The sequence below is a fragment of the Clavelina lepadiformis genome, chromosome 1 (assembly GCF_947623445.1).
Source record: "Clavelina lepadiformis chromosome 1, kaClaLepa1.1, whole genome shotgun sequence".
Lineage (NCBI taxonomy): Eukaryota > Metazoa > Chordata > Ascidiacea > Aplousobranchia > Clavelinidae > Clavelina > Clavelina lepadiformis.
In genome coordinates this window covers 26,202,603-26,220,513 of record NC_135240.1, presented here as the reverse complement: position 1 = coordinate 26,220,513, position 17,911 = coordinate 26,202,603, and the positions used below count along the sequence as shown (strand labels likewise).

At 41.4% G+C, this 17,911-nt stretch overlaps 2 protein-coding genes across 2 annotated transcripts; both read right to left on the bottom strand.

Moving 5' to 3' along the window:
* Positions 1–8,074: 8,074 nt before the first annotated feature.
* Positions 8,075–11,104, bottom strand: LOC143449759 (uncharacterized). The gene is made up of 6 exons (XM_076950078.1): positions 10,825–11,104; positions 10,454–10,657; positions 10,183–10,324; positions 9,368–9,506; positions 8,611–8,796; positions 8,075–8,204 (listed from the first exon to the last, which is right to left on the bottom strand). Exons 1-6 carry the CDS (start codon positions 11,029–11,031, stop codon positions 8,075–8,077), a joined length of 1,008 nt encoding a protein of 335 aa, XP_076806193.1. The 5' UTR covers positions 11,032–11,104.
* A 1,041-nt stretch (positions 11,105–12,145) lies between these two features.
* Positions 12,146–17,442, bottom strand: LOC143467950 (uncharacterized). The gene is made up of 6 exons (XM_076965077.1): positions 17,252–17,442; positions 17,007–17,123; positions 16,593–16,929; positions 14,210–14,408; positions 13,913–14,051; positions 12,146–13,805 (listed from the first exon to the last, which is right to left on the bottom strand). Exons 1-6 carry the CDS (start codon positions 17,364–17,366, stop codon positions 12,388–12,390), a joined length of 2,325 nt encoding a protein of 774 aa, XP_076821192.1. The 5' UTR covers positions 17,367–17,442; the 3' UTR covers positions 12,146–12,387.
* Between the last annotated feature and the right edge of the window lie 469 nt (positions 17,443–17,911).

Genomic DNA, 17,911 nt, shown 5'->3' with positions numbered 1-17,911 from the left:
AGGCGTCTCCGTGCAAAATTTTATTTGTTCTTCATAACCTCCCCCACAGCCTTCGCCTACGCAGTGACGGTTTCTCTTTGTCTTTCCTTCGCCACATGTTGCGCTGCAAGGGCTCCAGATACCTTTCCTTAACGTTAATCCGGCTCCGTTTCCGGCTGGAAACCCCGGGTCAAACCTATATAACATTTTCACAAATGGGCAGCAGCCGTCCTTTCCAGGTTTTGGCGGTCAAGTAGGATACTTTCCTGGTTTCCCACCAATTCAGTCAACGTGCCCGTACCAGCCGGTGCAATATCCTGGACTTCCGCCCCTAAGCGGTAGTTTTGAAGGCTGCTGCGAGATACCGTTCTGTTACACCCCCAGAGAACAATTGTACACTCAGTTCTCGGGTATCTCCACATACCGAAGCGAGTGGTAATACTGGACCGATTGTTCTGCATCATGCGGCGGAGGAACTCAGACAAAAAGCCGATCTTGTGTGGGATCTGGATGCACCAAGACAGCATCCAAAGAAGTCCAAACACAAAGTTGTAACACTGGTCAGTGCCCCTATTACTTGGACTGGACACAATGGAGTGCCTGTAGTGCCTCTTGCGACGGTGGGTTTCGTTCCCGTTCCCGTGAATGCCAAGGTTTGGGTAAGTGCAGTGGACCTGCAAAAGAGCGGGAACGGTGCCGCAAAGGCGCCTGCCCAACCTACCGAAACGAAAATTGGGGTGAATGTGACGTCACATGCGGAAAGGGGCATAGAAGTCGCACCGTTATCTGCACTGACGGCGGCGACTACGGTTGTCCAAAAACCACCGAAATCGAGTGAGGAGAGTGTGAGATCTTCTGCGGTACCGTGTTCTACGAACCAGCAGGTGCATGCAACACACTGACGTGTAAGGCCAGGGCAATACCAGTTTGCGTGTATGAGGGAGGAGAAGGGTATTGCAATCCTAGCGAAATGCGCCCTCGTATGGAAGGATGTTGCCAAGGTTTCTGTCGCTACCGGCGCTACCAAGCTTGCAACGTTAGGTCTCTTAACATATAACAATAAAATTGAGCCGAACCATGTTCAAATGGTTTTGTTGTAACTCGTACAAATGACAAAAGTTTTATTGAATTCCATTACTTTGTTCCATATCTTTGCAATAAAACTTTGAATACAGAACCAAACTTGCAATTTTCATTTGTAACAAAAGTATTTGTGTTACCGGCCTTTTCTTATGCTGGTTCGAATAGACCTGCAGTTAAACTATAGAATTGTATTTGATAGAATAAAGGGTAAAAACAGGCACGTCTGCTCACAGCTCAGGCAACGGTAAACTGACACGTTCGCCAACTAGCAAGGCGCAATTACAAACATCAGCGCCTCTAGCCGAAGGCAGAAACACAAGGCACGTCAAACGAGCACAAAACACGTAACACTCCTCCCCCTCCAATAAATTTCCCTTCGACATTAGCATAACTAGCTATAAGCTAATATATGGAAAATAAAACGACAAATTGCAATATAATCACGAAACAACCTCTACACTTCTGTTACCCAGATAATGTGTTAATCTTGAAGAAAATTGTCGACCACGTATGCCACAGTGGGCCACAAAAAAAAAACTTTACAAAAACCATTCCTCAAACTCAGCAAAACGGTGCAGTAGCGAAAAAATTATGATTATCACACCAATAAAAACAAACGGAAATCAAGGTAAAGCATTTCTATGTAAATAATATAAATACAAACATTACATTGAAAACCACAGCAAAATTTTAAATAACTTGTTATAAAAGAAATTCAAACATTTTTTGACTATACCAAAACAATAGTACAAACACAATAAAGGTGGGTTACAAATAATGCTTCATGCCAATAACACAACAAAAGGTATAAAAACGTGAGATTGATAGCTAAAATAGACGATATATAACGGATCCGAAATAAAATACCATCGTACTTGGTATATGTGAAACTGTGGTATATAAAACACAAATCATAGGAAAGTAGTCAACAACATAGCATCAAGCATCACACAATAAACAATTAATACGTTTCGACGTCTGGGTAACGAATAGTGCGACGTGGGCTTCGGCGAAGTCGACCGTTATTTCGGGAGTTGCAAACGTTATTAAAATTGTTACTCTCGTGACGATTTGAATTTGATCGGTTAGGCCTATTAAAAAAGTAAGCTCCAGTCAAGGGCATGTCTAGTTGCTGGGGGACATCTTCTGGGCAACTAGCTTGATTATAGGAAGGCATCCCTGTATGATGGTCTCCTCTGCTTAGCTTTAGCCTGTTAAAATGTACTCTTAACGTACGTTCGTGGTTGCGAATCAGATAATTTACCGGCGGAAAAGTCTCAACAACTTCGTAGGGGCCTGAATAAGGGAGGTGAAACTTTCGCTTTTCATCTTTTGATATGACAGTGTTTCGCAGCATGACCTTGTCTCCTACTTGAAACTCAGCTTGTCTCGATACCGACTTGTCGTAACGTTCTTTCATGGATTGCCGACGTTGGTCGAGTCTCGTTTTCACGACTTCGTGGACAAGTCGCATACAGTCTTGTAAATCGAACATTGCCGATGATGATGGACGACTTGAAGGCTGTCCAGTCATCAAATCTGCTGGTAATCTCAATTCTCGTCCAGCCAGAAGGAAATGTGGAGAAACACCTGTCTCTTCGTGTCGACTGGCGTTATAGGTCGCACAAATTGAGGAGAGAGATTTATCCCAGGATAGTGGATCGCGCTGGACATAATTCTTCATGATGGAAAGGATGGTTCTGTTGGCCCTTTCAACCGCTCCGTTCCCAGAAGGGTGGTATGCTGTAGTTCTTGACTTCTTGCAGCCGAGAAGATCAATAAGCTCTTCAAACAACTGGCTCTCAAAGTTTCCTCCTCGGTCGCTGTGAATCCGCTCCGGAACACCATGAATCGTCATCCAGTTATGATAGAGAACAAATGCTGTTTCTTGGGCTGTCTGTGATGGCATAGACCAAGCCTGCATATATTTAGTGTACATATCAGTGGCTACCAGTATGTAACGATTTCCTGAATGTGTCACAGGAAGTCCTCCAAGGACGTCAATCTCTATTCTTTGCATCGGCTCCAACTCCTCGGAAGGTACCAAGGGCGCTCTTGGTGTTTTAGAATGAGCTTTACGTAAATCACAGAGTGTGCAACGCTCACAATACTCCCGGACATCCGTTTTCCAGCGTGGCCAGTAAAATCGTCTTGAAACTCTTTCAGCTGTTCTATCAACACCCATGTGTCCTCCTCCATGTGGTGCGTCATGTAACTCTTTCAGGACTCTCGGACGCATTTCTTTAGGAACCAGTAGCTGAAGACGTTTTCCTTCCAGTGTGTCTTCCAGACTGCGGTACAAGCACTGGTGTACTAAAACAAACTCTCCAAACAAAGACCAGTAATGTCGAATCTCACTGCTCAACTTCTTAATTTTCTTAAAAGGGGGTCTTGCGCCGGCTCTAATCCAACCTAGTACTACGAAAAGATGTTCGTCGGACGTTTGAGCTTGTGAAATTTGATCAGGAGTCCAACCGAAACCCTCACAAAGATCAATACTTAAAACACTTTCCGTCGAGGTCTTACAGGTTTTAAAGTTTTCTTCAACTTCAAACGGATACCTCTCTGGATTCACTTCGACGCTATTAGAATCACTTGTTTTGCTGCTCTGTGGCCTTCTACTAAGTGCGTCTGCATTGGAGTGCTTTGACCCAGAGCGATGTATTAATTTAAAATCAAAATCAGCCAATATTTCAAACCAGCGCGCACATTGACCGTATGTCTCTTTTGCTGTCCACAGCCACCGTAACGAAGCGTGGTCCGTGCGAAGAAGAAAAGGTGTGCCAAGATAACAACGAAATTTCTGCACCCCATAAAAAATTGCCAGGAGTTCCTTCCTCGTGGTGGAATAATTTCTTTCTGCTTTCGTTAAAGACCTACTTGCGTATGAAACTGGGTGCTCTTCACCATCTACAATCTGTGACAAAACACAGCCGAGCGAAAAATTTGAAGCATCTGTATCGAGGATGAACTGCTGCGTAAAGTCCGGGTATCTCAATACTGGGTTTGTCACGAGTGCGTCTTTCAACAAGTTGAATGAGTGTAAACATTTATCATTCCAGCAGAACTGTTTTTGAGGCTTCGTCAAATCGTACAGTGGGGCCGCAATTTTGGAAAAATCTCTGACAAACTTGCGATAGTATGATGCGAGTCCCAAAAACTGCCTTACATCCTTTATCGACGAGGGCACAGGCCAATTGGAAACCGCAGAGATTTTCTCCGGATCGCAGGATACACCAAATTTTGAAACCACATGACCCAAGAATTTAACTTCTTCTTTGAACAAATTGCATTTAGACGGTTTAAGTTTGAGGCCACCTGCAACTAATCAGGAAAGCACGTCGTCCAAGTTGTGCAGATGATCTTGAAAGGTGCGTGCATATATGATGATGTCATCCAAGTAAGCCAATGCACCATTCCATTCAACCCCATCAAGCACAATCCGCATCAAGTGCTGAAACGTGGCAGGTGCGTTTGCTAGTCCAAACGGCATAACATTAAAATCGAATAAACCTCGATGGCAAGTAAACGCTGTCTTTTCACGGTCGCCTTCACTCATCGGTATTTGCCAGTAACCAGATTTAAGGTCTAGTGTGGTGAAATATTTGCACCCCGAGAGTTGATCCAAACTGTCATCTATCCGTGGCAAAGGAAAACTGTGCTTCTTAGTGCAATCATTGACAGCCCTGTAGTCAATGCAAAACCTCGTATTGCCGTCCTTCTTTTTTACCAACACAACTGGGCTAGACCAAGGCGACTGTGAGTGACTAATAACGTTATCATTTAACATGTCCTTTAGCAACTCGTCTACCTTTCGTTTGTTTTCTTCTGACATTCTTCTTGGGTGTTGGCGTATGGGTGCAGCGTTTCCCGTGTCGATACTGTGAGTAAGAATATTAGTTTTGCCAAGATCACGTTTAGAGAGTGAAAACGCAGCTTTCCGTCTTCGAATTACTTCGATTACAGCTTCCCGCTCAACATCTGACAAATTAAGATCATTTAGATGCAGTTGTTCAATAAGAGACGACACGTCATCATCGGTTGCTGGCTTGTCAACCTCTTCCGATATACAACATAATGAGTAGGCATTAATGTACGAAACATTTTCGCCAACAATTGGTATTAAATCTGCAACAGTTGTCCCAGCCGGAATGCACTTGCTTTTATTCGTAAAATTGGCAAGTCTAACTGGTACCAAATTTTCCTTAGTTTTTGTTACGTAGTTTGCGCCTAAGATTTCGTATTTGTCTAGTAGGCTTTCAGATCTCTGTATAAAAACGTCGTTAGACTTGGACTTTGTCGGGCGTTTAACACTACAGGGCAGCACAACCTCAGTAAACGCGGGGATAAGCAGTAACTCAAAATGCAATCGAGGAACTGTGCAAAATACCTGGTTCTCTCAATAGCGGTAATGTTCCTCCACCAGCCTTGAGTGTCATCACATCATAGTCAACGATGCAACCATGGTCTTGAAGAAAATCCAAACCCAGAATGCAAGACTCCGACAAGTTCTCCGCAACAAAAACGTCGCGAGTGGCCTCTATTCCGGCAACGGTGAAGTTTAGCTTTGCTTTTCCTGCCATCGCGATAACGGTTCCGCTTGCGCCAATAAATCGAACATTTGAAGGGCAGTCATTTAAATCTTGAGCGGAACATTGTTGGAAAGCCAAATGGGATATGACGGTAATTGATGCACCAGTGTCAACAAGCGCAAACAAGGGCTTACCATTGATGATAACGTTAACGTACCTATGTTGTTCTGCAGAGACGGTATGTAGGTTGTAAGTGACCAATTCTCGTTCTGGCTGTGGTGATGGATTCAGGGGCGGACACCTGTGCCCGCCCCGTTGGCGGTTGCGCTGAAGACAATATCGACTAATGTGTCCTCTTTCTCCGCATGTAAAACACGTGCGTGATTCCCGGGGGCGAAAGGGATGATTGTGGTTAAGACGAGACCTCCGCGATATCTCCGATAGTGATTCACGCAAGGTGTCAACTTCCTGCCGTAGACCCTGGATCATTTGCTTCATTTCCTCGCAAGCTGATGGGACCTGCTCCATTGGCTGTATTTTGGAAACGTGTTGTTGCACATGCTCTGGTTCCATCATTAATAGCTTTTTGACAGCATCTAAAAACTTTGGACACTGTACCTCTACGTTGCACGTGACCAGCCTTTCTGCTTCATGTTTGTTACGCAGTCCAGCTATCAAAGTGTTATATAAGACGTCATTCTTCGTACTTTCATCTTCCGGTTTCGGGTATGCAATTGCTCCGAAATTGACAAGGGCATTGACGTAACTTCGATTCGTTTTGCCGAGAGCTTGGGTTCTTTGTATAAGCTGCTGTTTAGCCTTGTTACATCGAAGCGAGCAACAAGCAACTTCCTCAGCTTTGGACTTCAGTTCTTTATAGTTCATGGTGCCTAACCGTGCACCGTTGCATATCATTTCCAGCTTAACATCTTCCGGTAAACTCACCATAAAAGCATGTTTTCGAGCAGCTGCTGTTGCGTCCACACTGTCGCAGAAACTTTCAAACGTTGATAAAAACGAGATAAAACTTTCTCCAAGTTCAAACTTCGGAGGAGAGCAAAAAAAATTCATCCCGGATAAAACTCGGTCACCTTCTTCCTTCACGTTTTTTAACTGCAGGTCCTGCCGTGCACGCCAAATGTTACCGGCCTTTTCTTATGCTGGTTCGAATAGACCTGCAGTTAAACTATAGAATTGTATTTGATAGAATAAAGGGTAAAAACAGGCACGTCTGCTCACAGCTCAGGCAACGGTAAAGGCAGGCACTGACACGTTCGCCAACTAGCAAGGCGCAATTACAAACATCAGCGCCTCTAGCCGAAGGCAGAAACACAAGGCACGTCAAACGAGCACAAAACACGTAACATTTGTACAGTGTTAGTTTCATACAGACATACGGCACACACGCGCAACGCGACCTGCTTCCACCTATTTCCTCTTTTCAAATAAATTCTTTTTGCTATTTCTTGTGAGCAATTGGCTATGAGTGGGAACTATTTATGATTCAAGTCGAGGGCCATTTCTGTAGCACATGTTTGCTACTAAAGCTATTAAACGTTTCACGACGACAACAGCATTTATTTTTGTGTTGTTGTTATTATGTGATTATAAAAACTTCCTTTCCCTTCACTTAAAACTTCATTGCAAATTTCAAACATCACTTTTAGTTGTAAACTTGTTTTGTATATTATGATTATATAACCCCTCTCATGTTTCCCTAAGATAATACGTCAGCAAAATATTAATCATACCGCCACTATTTCTTTATTTTTTGCAAGCATTAATTGGTCTTTTAAAATGAAGACATATCTTGTCCGATTGCATTCTGGTCAACTTCATTTCGTGCTGTGTGGAATTTAACACGTACAAGCCTGAATTCCACTCAAAGAGCAATTTGCGATACAATATTTTATTTACGCTAAAACCCTCACACGCCTTTAGTGAAATAACTACAAACCTTGAAGGAACATTATGACATCGGCAATGTATTCATATAATTAACAACAAACGAAACGAAAATAACACGCGTGTTTACATATAGACAATTATACCTTTCTACTTAATTAATTAAACTAAACTTAACTAAATTTAACTTAATTAAACTAAACTTAACTAAAACAATTAATTTTTACTAAAACGATAAACATTGATTAATAATAACAGATATTTAACATACATTAAGTTTGTTCAGGTACCACAAGCTATAGCCTACACTCTTTTAATATTTGTTTCAGTTCAATACAGTTCATGTGATAACTGTGCTTGCAGTATGCTCTCCATGTTTCAAATTAGCTTTGATTAAGCGTCATACTTTGTTTTAGGAATTAACATAAACATGAAAATTGTGAAAACTATCACATTAATGAAGCCAAAAGCATGGAAGGCCGTTACAGATCTATAAGAGCATGCCAAGTACCAAAGTAAAATAGGGTTGTACAAGAATCCGGTAGATCACTCTTAGGTTATTCCACAGCAACTTTTCATGCCTGGACCACTGCTGATATGGATGGGACAGTTGTTCTAGCGGTCTGATGATTCGCGACAACTTTGTCTTCGTCACCAAAGCTTATTTTACCGCACGTGATCATATGTACGATCTTCTTCATCACACTGAATTAGAACAAAAGCGTGTATTTCGTTAGAGAATATTCAACTTGCATAGCTTTTATCATCGAGCTACAGTTTCAAAAGCTGTTGGTTTAACAATGAATACATTTACACCATATATATGTTTATATATTTATATTAACCATACACGTAAATGTATAGATTTAGATAATAACTCTGACAATTTTACTGCAAAACAAATCGTCATGCGTGTTATAACAAGTTCTCTCGAGACCGCCTGCCTGCTTGCATACACTACGACAGTATGAGAAAATGATGGCTTCGAGGTGCAGTAATTATGGAAAATCACAACATTATAATTCAGAACTTGATGATAGTGAAGCTAAGTAAATATCCTATGTTAGATATCTTTTGACCATTAATACTATCACCACTATCACATACTTACCCCGGCAAGGTATTGAAACAAAAGAGCATGCACAACAAGTTAATGAACAGGTCTAGTTTCGGAAACAAATTCACGTAAACCTCAGGAATGATCGAGATTGTGGCGCTGATAGAAACCGTGTTGATACAGTCAGTTAACACCGCAGCAACCGCGAAGTAAAAGCAACGTTGAGTAATTTTTCTGGAGCTAAAAGATGATCACCAGCAATGGTTAAATGAAACTGACAGGCTACTTTAAATTGATCAAAAAATAATCGTAGTTTCAAAAGATCTCAAAGTTATATTGGAACAAACCGCACATATAATTTCAAACCACGCACACCAAAAAAGCAACTGTGTAAATATTTTTTACGTTAAACTTGAAAAACTTGACACCAAAAATAAAGCGGTTTTTCAGACACAAATGCAAAAGGGATTGGGAAGACCAGAATCAGATGAGACTGCTGCTTACCAGAGACAGTAAACGTTGAAAAATGATGAGAGTTCAACAAAAACGAAGGCATCGGTGAAGAAAAATATCTCAAGTCATAGCTCTTAATATTGAACCATAGTTTATTGTGTGTTAGGCAAGAAACCTAAAACCGCTAAAAAGGATGGATAACACAACCGTCAGCAAACATATGATTTGGTTTGTGGTAGTATGCGGATAGTACGTTACCTAAACAAAAGTGAAGTACAAAATTTCCAAATACACCACGAACATTGTCGAAATTTGCTATGCAATAGAGTACAAGAAAAGTAAATGCAAAATAATTTACCTTTGGGTTTTACTGTTCGCCGCAATTTTGTTTGCTTTTTCATGAATCTTTAGCGTCACACAGAATAACACTGTATAAGCCGTTTGAGTAAGGATAGAAGCTCCCATCATTAAAGTCGGGAAAACAGGAAAAGTAGACCCTGTGAATAGATCACGCAAAAGATAAAAGCAGTGACGTATCTTTTACCTACCATTAATTATAAATGAAGCTAAAGTTTCGGGTCCGCTCTTCGTAAAAGGACAATAATTAATTATAATTTACCTAATATTAATTTTTCTCGTAGTTAGTGTTTTTCCTGTGAACTGCACTTGCTATTATTCTAAGCGTTGGTTAACTTACCCTTTTATAACTACGGTATATTAGCCACTATAGCCCATAAACGGTTAAAAATTTTATCGTGATAGTATACGATACGAAAATCTTTTTGTTACATCGATACTGACGCATGGTTGGTGAGCAACTGTGTTACTGTAAATCTTTAAGATTGTATAAATTTGGTGATAAACCATTTAGTCTGATCTATTGGGACATGCTAGAAGATGACTATATATATAATGTAAATTTAACTAAATTTACCACAAACACGTACTCCATATACTAAAAATTACCTTCATGTTTGCTGTAAAATCTATAACCATGCAGCATATACTAAAACCTATTCATTCTTATCCCAAACAATTTTTACATTTCCTGCAAGATTGTATTTGGAACTGTCAACAAAGCTTTGAGGTTGTGAAACTAAATTGGATTTATTTAATTTAAATTTAATTAGAATTTTATGATTCTAAAAGTAGAGGTTATAGAACCAAACGTACTTTTAGTATAACAGTAACCATCCCTGTAAACACATGAGACGCTTCCATTTGCCAAAACCATGACGAGAGGCAAAACGAATGCCACTAATGTGAGCAAAAGAGAAAACTTGCTGAGGATTGGCAACCAGCGCGGCAGAGCAGACTGCATTACAGGACAAACAACGTTAAATGTAATTCTAGGTAACTAGCTTGGACAACTTTTTGGTAACTGGCTATAGATAAGCTAACACTTTTAAATGCCAGTCGACAAACAAATATATGTTTTACTTACTTTCAAGACTGGGGACGAATGAAGATGGTTTTGTTTTATCCAGAGGAAGAGGTACACGGTTATCATCGCGATGTTGTATGACGTTAATCCAGTGACAAGTACCAGAATCGTACACAACTCGCCGTCGTACTCCAGGGGTAGCAATATACTTATCAGGAATATTGTATTTTGAGCAAGTATGACTACCGCCGATAAAATGAAACACTAAAAGAATTTCACGAAATCATGAAGTATATATCTATAAATGCCACATAACATTGTTTTTAACTCATTCCAGATGGTATAACGTAGTGGGTTTATTACAATTAATTATACAATGTTATAAGCCTAAATGGAAACTAAATGTATGATTCAACTGCAAAAAAACTTACTTTTTTCAACAACGACAAAGAAATGAGAAACTGACAAATGGACTTCGTGTTTTTTTCGGCTGTCCATGACGTACGAATAACAAAAACTAAGATGAAAAATTCCAAAATTTCTAAGATACTGATAATAGCAATAACTTCTATTGGTCCTCGTTCCGGAGGGCCCTTTACCTTTAGATTAATTCCTTGGGTAAAACCACTACCTTCCATACTCAATGTGAAATCAAAATAATAACTGAAAAGTCGGACGCCAGTCGTCTTCAGTTGTTCGTAACGAAGCCGTGCGAACGTGTCTTCCCACCTTGAAAATCATCCTGACCATGAATAACATATTCTGCGAATATGGGAAATGTTAGGCCAAAATAAATTGTCGGGATTTTATAATGCTGTGTAATTGTCAGTTCTTGACGTGTCGTATGCACTTATGTACATACTCCCAGTCATGTTGAGGCACGACTATGAACTATGTCACGGAGAGATTAAATTCTGTCCACATACGGTTACCATTTGCGCTTAATCGTGGTTCGCTGGTTATGGCTAAATTATTTAAAATATTCCCACCAAGGTATAGTATAGTCAACAATGCGTGATGTCATTGGCAGCAATAGATTTTGCAGTGGTTAGGGATGATGTAAGCTTTCTTTCTCTTTGAAACTTTTATGACATTTACATTTTTTTTGCAGCATATTAGTAAAGATTACCTTCTTTGTGGTCACCAACACTCCAACTGGTTTGCAAAATTTTACGTCTCTACTTTTGCTTCTAAATCGGTGGTAAAAACAAACGCTTTAATCGATCTTAATTTGTCCAGGTAAAAGTATTCGCAAATTTGAATATATGTGCGTCGTAAAGAAAAGCCGATGCAAGCAAGAGCAACGAAAATCATTTGTACCTGTGGTGACCCTACCAGGACGTCTTTACTATCAATGCATGAAAGTGATCAGACCATTTACGGTATCGGTGGCTTAAGTTCCGAGGGACCTGCTTGCAGCCGATGAAATAAATAACTTCACTTCAATCTTCATTGATAAATTCGTTCATTGATTCATTGGTGGTCACAAAGCTCAAAGTAATCAAGGCACTGCTCTAATGAGGACAGCTTACAGCTTCTGTAGCAAAATTTGACTTTAAGTTCATCTAATAAACTTAAACAATTAAAACTATTATCTTTAAAAACATTGAGAAGCCTAGATGTATGCATTTGAGTAAAATATCATACGTCGATACAAAATAAGGCTTTTTATTGGTATTTAAAGATTTAGCCAAATATTCTAATGCTAACTAACCGCCATCTTGACGAAAGTTTCTTCAAAATTTCAACATATACATAAAACAATGATTTATTCGTGTATGTTGTAAAGGCATTTCGTACAAAAACTTTAAGCCATCTATTAAAAAGTTTCAACCAAACCAAAATAAAGATAATGAAACACAACCACACATTCTCAAAACAATTTATTCAGATAAAAGACGATCGGTATGCAAACAAACTTGAAATTCTTGTTGACATAAACTATTTCAGACAAAGAGGAAAACAGTAAATGCAATATGAGACGAGTTTTTACTTCAAGGAAGATTAAGTGATCTGTTGCAACCAAACGCTGTTGGATAAGCTTTGCAATAACACACCAAGTTGTCGATGCAAGGTACAGATCGAGGCCTCATCTGGGATGGTTCACAGTAGCCTGGAGAACCATTATCTGTAACGCATTGAGGACGCGATGTCTTCATGCAAGTGTTTGGATTGCAAACTCCTGTTTGATGAACAACATTGCCATAGTAAACAGCGCATTCTTCGTATTCGATTCTGTCAGCTGGGCATCCGTAAGCTCCTCCGTTGAGACAACTGACGGTTCTTTGCTTTTGACCTTCTCCATATTCAGCGCTGCACGGAGTCCACTCGCCGTAGTTGTAAGTTGGACAAGCACCAGGTTTGCAAGGTGTTGTCTCCGTGGATATACCTTGACACTGACCTGTGACAGAGCAAACACGTGATCTTGTACGGACTCCGCCTCCACATGACACACTGCAGGAGCTAAAGTCGGTCCACTCGTGGTAATAAGGACAAGGGTTCTCGTTGCAGTATTTCGTTTGTTCAGTTTGGTGACCTTTGGGACATTTGCCACCAACGCAGGTTCTGGTTCTGGTTTGTTTTCCACCACCGCAGGAGACGGAGCATTGCGACCAAGCGGACCAATATGTGAGATATGACGACACACCAGAAAACGGATGATAAATCTGTGGCCGTGGAATGTAACAGAGAGGCTTTTCACAGCATCCTTCAAAGCTACCACTGAGTGGAGGAAGATTGATATACTTCACTGGTTTGTATGGGCAAGCAGGTTGGTGATTTCCTGGGTAGAAACCATGTGGGAACTGACCTCCGAGATTACCAAAGCCTGGTATCGAACCCTGGCCACCGAGACCACCAAGTAGACTTGAATGGAGATTGGGATTTTGAGCTCCGACGTTTGGAAATTGCAAATGACGGGGTTGAGATGAAGTGAGGTTAAGCGAATAAGCAATCAACGGATCAATACTGCCAACCGGAAATGTGTGTGTTGAGAAGACATTACCGAAACCTGAACTGGCCTTCAGTTGTTCCAAAATTTCTTTAAAGTTGTCGGCTCTAACTTGACCAGAGTAGATCATGTTGAGATATGTTTGCTGAAGATGTAGAGGAAGATCGGTTCCAAGCGAGTAAAGTTGTTGCCAATAAGTGTCCCTGTCGACGTTAATTGCGCACCCAGTGGCCAAACAGGTGTGATAACTTGAAAGAAACTCAGCTCCAGTCGCTGCAGAATTAAACGGCATGCATGATGGAACACCATAAAGTCCTCTCGGATCGGGAAGTTGACTGTCTTCCTCATCATTTCCTGATCTGACAGTAACGTGATTGAGCTCAAGTGGATACACGCAAGTTCCTCCAGTGTTGGTGATCTTCCAACATCCATCAATGAGATAACATTCACTTTCAGTGATTGCTGAGAAAGATCATTGGTAAATTTCAGAGGAAGCAAAAGTGATAAAATTTACAGGTAAGTTTTATGAAAGTGACAAATTTATTAAAGTTAGTCCTGGCACCACTTACTTGACCATCCAGCTCTCTTCGGATAATGACCAAAGTGTTCCAATACATTAATCATGTAGCATCCCGGTGACCCACCAAATATCTCGGATTGATATTCCTTGATGAGGCATTTTGTCAGGAGAGGGTTCCATGATCCATACTAAATGAAACATAACATAAACTTAGTCACAATCAATCATCAATCATAAACTTATACAACAATCATTTGGGAATGTAAATGTTCAACATTTAACAATTTGTTAGGTTACATGTAATAAAAACTAAACGTTTTATCCAAAAACTTGTTCATATTGATACCTGTTGGACGAATTCATTTGCTTTCTGTTGGAAAACGCGATTCCTGACGGCCAGATGACATACTGGGACTCCTGGAAGTACCGCTTGTCTTAAAATGCTCCTGTACTGGAAAAGTTCGTAGTCGAAGGCACATCCAGGTTGACGAATGCACTGATGAAGATCTTGATCCAAAAGTGGGTTGGATTGTGAACAGGGAATTCTAAATTTGCATCATAGCAATGTCAAATAGGTATAAATATTATTTACGTAGCATACGTCATGTAAGTGTGTCACGAGAAGTATTTGTATACACCGTTTTTATATCAGTCACGTTTTATTCGTTTTTATTCGCACCGTCACGTTTTATACATCGATTTATCCGCGTTGTGTTGTCTCTTTGTGCATGTTCACGTGCTGCTGTGTTTTAGTTGTTTATGTTCTTTTACTTGTTCTTGCACACCTGTTTTTATCAAATCTCTTGTGACGTGTCAAGTAGTTACCCCAAAGGCTAAATTAGTATCGTGTTTTACGTTCCACGTTGATTCCTTCAGCGCGTGGAATTTGTGTTTTGTGAGGTGTCGCGCTCGGCTGGACGAGTGGAGTTAGTCTACGTTTGGTTTTAATAAAGTGAAGACCCTTGTTTTTATCTAAGAAAGACTTGTAGAAATGAGACAGTCTGGCTATTCGACTAGCCGTTAAGCGGGGAGCTTACCTGGTAGAGAAAGTTTGGTTACAATTGGCGAGCGCGCCAGGATCCCGCAGTCAACGAAACTATTCCCATAAACGTTTGGAAGTTTCACGATGTCCACCATCTATTTTGCTATTCCGCCGCCTAAATATGAGCCGAACGCAGATTTCCTAAGCTTTTTCCATCGCTTCGATGCTTATTGCACGACGATTGAAGCGAATCCTGCTTTAAAGAAGCACCTTTTAATTAACAGCTTGGATGAAGATTTAAGCTGGGATGTACGAGGCAGAGACTTGTCGCTTTTCGACTTGGAGTATGATGAGTTGGTGAAAAGAGGTACCGAAGCGAGGCCGCCCGTTTGTTCTACGGAAAGTAACAAATGTCGAGTATTAAATGGAACTCAATTCGATGCCGACAGAGCAATACCTTCGTTGGCTTTCGCTGTACGAAAACGCATATGTGCGGTAGAAACTACTGAAACTCCCGCTCCCGAAGAGCAGGCTGCTGAGTCTACTCCAGCTGAAGAAGCTGCCGAAACTCCCGCTCACGAAGAGCAGGCCGCCGTGTCTGCTCCAGCTGAAGAAGCTGCCAAAATTCCCGCTCCCGAAGAGCAGGCTGCTGAGTCTACTCCAGCTGAAGAAGCTGCTGAAACTCCCGCTCCCGAAGAGCAGGCTGCTGAGTCTACTCCAGCTGAAGAAGCTGCTGAAACTCCCGCTCCCGAAGAGCAGGCCGCTGAGTCCACTCCAGCAGAACAAGCTACTGAAACTCCAGCTCCCGAAGAGCAGGCCGCTGAGTCCGCTCCAACAGAACAAGCTGCTGAAACTCCGGTTCCCGAAGAGCAGGCCGCTGGGTCCGCTCCAGCCGAGGAGGCTGCCGAAACCTCTCCCGAAGAGCAGGCCACTGAGTCAGCTCCAGCAGAACAAGCCGCTGAAACTCCGGCTCCCGAGGAGCAGGCCGCTGAGTCTGCTCCAGCCAGCAAGCAGCGTATTTGGGACGTGGGTTTGTTTCGGTGCAATCACGAGGTGAGCCAATCGAGTGATTTTTGTGCAGTGGAGTCGTCAGCGACACCAGGGGACGGGTGTTCAACAAGCTGGACGGTCGGTTTGGGTTGCGTGGTGCTCATCAACAACGGAGCGCCAGACGATTGACGGGGAGCTGCGAACGATGGTCGTTTGCTCGGATGTTGGATGGCTTTTCCGGGGACGAAAAAGAACTGAACGGGGAGGCGATGTCACGAGAAGTATTTGTATACACCGTTTTTATATCAGTCACGTTTTATTCGTTTTTATTCGCACCGTCACGTTTTATACATCGATTTATCCGCGTTGTGTTGTCTCTTTGTGCATGTTCACGTGCTGCTGTGTTTTAGTTGTTTATGTTCTTTTACTTGTTCTTGCACACCTGTTTTTATCAAATCTCTTGTGACGTGTCAAGTAGTTACCCCAAAGGCTAAATTAGTATCGTGTTTTACGTTCCACGTTGATTCCTTCAGCGCGTGGAATTTGTGTTTTGTGAGGTGTCGCGCTCGGCTGGACGAGTGGAGTTAGTCTACGTTTGGTTTTAATAAAGTGAAGACCCTTGTTTTTATCTAAGAAAGACTTGTAGAAATGAGACAGTCTGGCTATTCGACTAGCCGTTAAGCGGGGAGCTTACCTGGTAGAGAAAGTTTGGTTACAAGTGTAGTAATTTTGTTGATTTCGAGATGACACGGCTTACCTTTGACAATAAGGAACATTGACTGGAGGTCTAAGATCAATTTGAGGGCCATGGTTTACTGGACAGTTGTCGGGGAACTTTGCACAATGAGACGGAAGACGTGGTGGGTAGAATCCTGGAAACCCTCCTGGTCCGGTTGGTGGAAATCCCCCCGGTCCGGTTGTTGGAAATCCCCCTGGTCCTGATGGCGGTAGGAAGGGTGGCAAAATTGAAAGTCCTCTTTCGGTTACTTTATCGTCTTCAACTGTTTCAATTTTGGCTTGCTGCAATTCTTTCAATAATTGCGCTTGGACATCTGGAAGATCGACTGTGGCCACGGTGACCGCTCTCGGATTCACTGCGAATAGAAAAAATCAATTTACAATTTAAATGTCCTTATGTATGAATATGTAACTTTTAATTTTCTTTACTTACCAATTGTCTTCAGTTTACATTGGTTGTTGATAAAGCAACAATGAGATGCAAGAGTACAATTGACTTCATCTACAATAGGTGTTCCCGTGCATGTGTGAGTGCAGTCCAATGCATCGGCTGCAAAGTCATAATAAAGTAGTTTGTTTGATAGTCATACTCTATGGCAACGAGCTGAAACGTTAGAATATAACTATTTATAAGAATTATAGTTGCACAATTTTCTTAAATTTTATAGACCCACTAACCTTCCACGCATTGTCCGTAAGTTGCAATGGCAACCTCGTTGTTTCGGTCGCAATCTTCCTGCTGCGCTCTGGTCAAACTCAGCACCAAACACAAAACTACAACGATTCTCTTCATTGTTGTAGGAAACTTGTTTAACTCTTCAGTAGGTTCTTTGACTTGGTTTTGGTTGTTTCTTGGCTGTTCGCTTTCGAAACTGATCCAGATCGAACCATACGCTGTGCTTATATACAGCGGCCAGACAACCGGTACCAAGCGCAGAGGTAACGCGGTATTTTTCCTGCTTTCGAGTGATGACGTTTCAAATTATACGAGGCCAAAAAAGAATTGACATTCGCCGAGGTATACCGACCGAACACGTGCGTTTAAAAATAAACCGAACTAAAAATCAATTAATCCTCCGCTAATACATGAGTCATTTTGACAAGACTGGGATCACGTTTGCCTAAGGTCACTACAACAGCAAACAGATGAAAACTTCCATTGAAAAGTATCCATAATATTAGTTTACTTTTGAACAAGATGAACTCTGTTTAAATTTAGACGCTTAAAATATCGAAACTTTGTTACAGGCAATTTGACGCTAACCGGAGACAAATCTGCCGGCGTCCGCAGTGTTTACGATTGATATCCTTGGGCAAGTGTGACGTGACGTTTTTAAA

Bases quoted from the DNA above. Each gene is read 5' to 3' on its own strand.
- LOC143449759 (XM_076950078.1), bottom strand. From the start codon at position 11,031: ATGGAAGGTAGTGGTTTTACCCAAGGAATTAATCTAAAGGTAAAGGGC. The intron at 10,325-10,453 runs GTAAGTAAAACA...CCTGTAATGCAG, and splicing joins ATTCGTCCCCAGTCTTGAAA to TCTGCTCTGCCGCGCTGGTT. The intron at 8,797-9,367 runs GTAAATTATTTT...ATCATCTTTTAG, and splicing joins GCGAACAGTAAAACCCAAAG to CTCCAGAAAAATTACTCAAC.
- LOC143467950 (XM_076965077.1), bottom strand. From the start codon at position 17,366: ATGAAGAGAATCGTTGTAGTTTTGTGTTTGGTGCTGAGTTTGACCAGA. The intron at 16,930-17,006 runs GTAAGTAAAGAA...TTCTATTCGCAG, and splicing joins ATGTAAACTGAAGACAATTG to TGAATCCGAGAGCGGTCACC. The intron at 14,052-14,209 runs GTATCAATATGA...TGTTTCATTTAG, and splicing joins CAAATGAATTCGTCCAACAG to TATGGATCATGGAACCCTCT.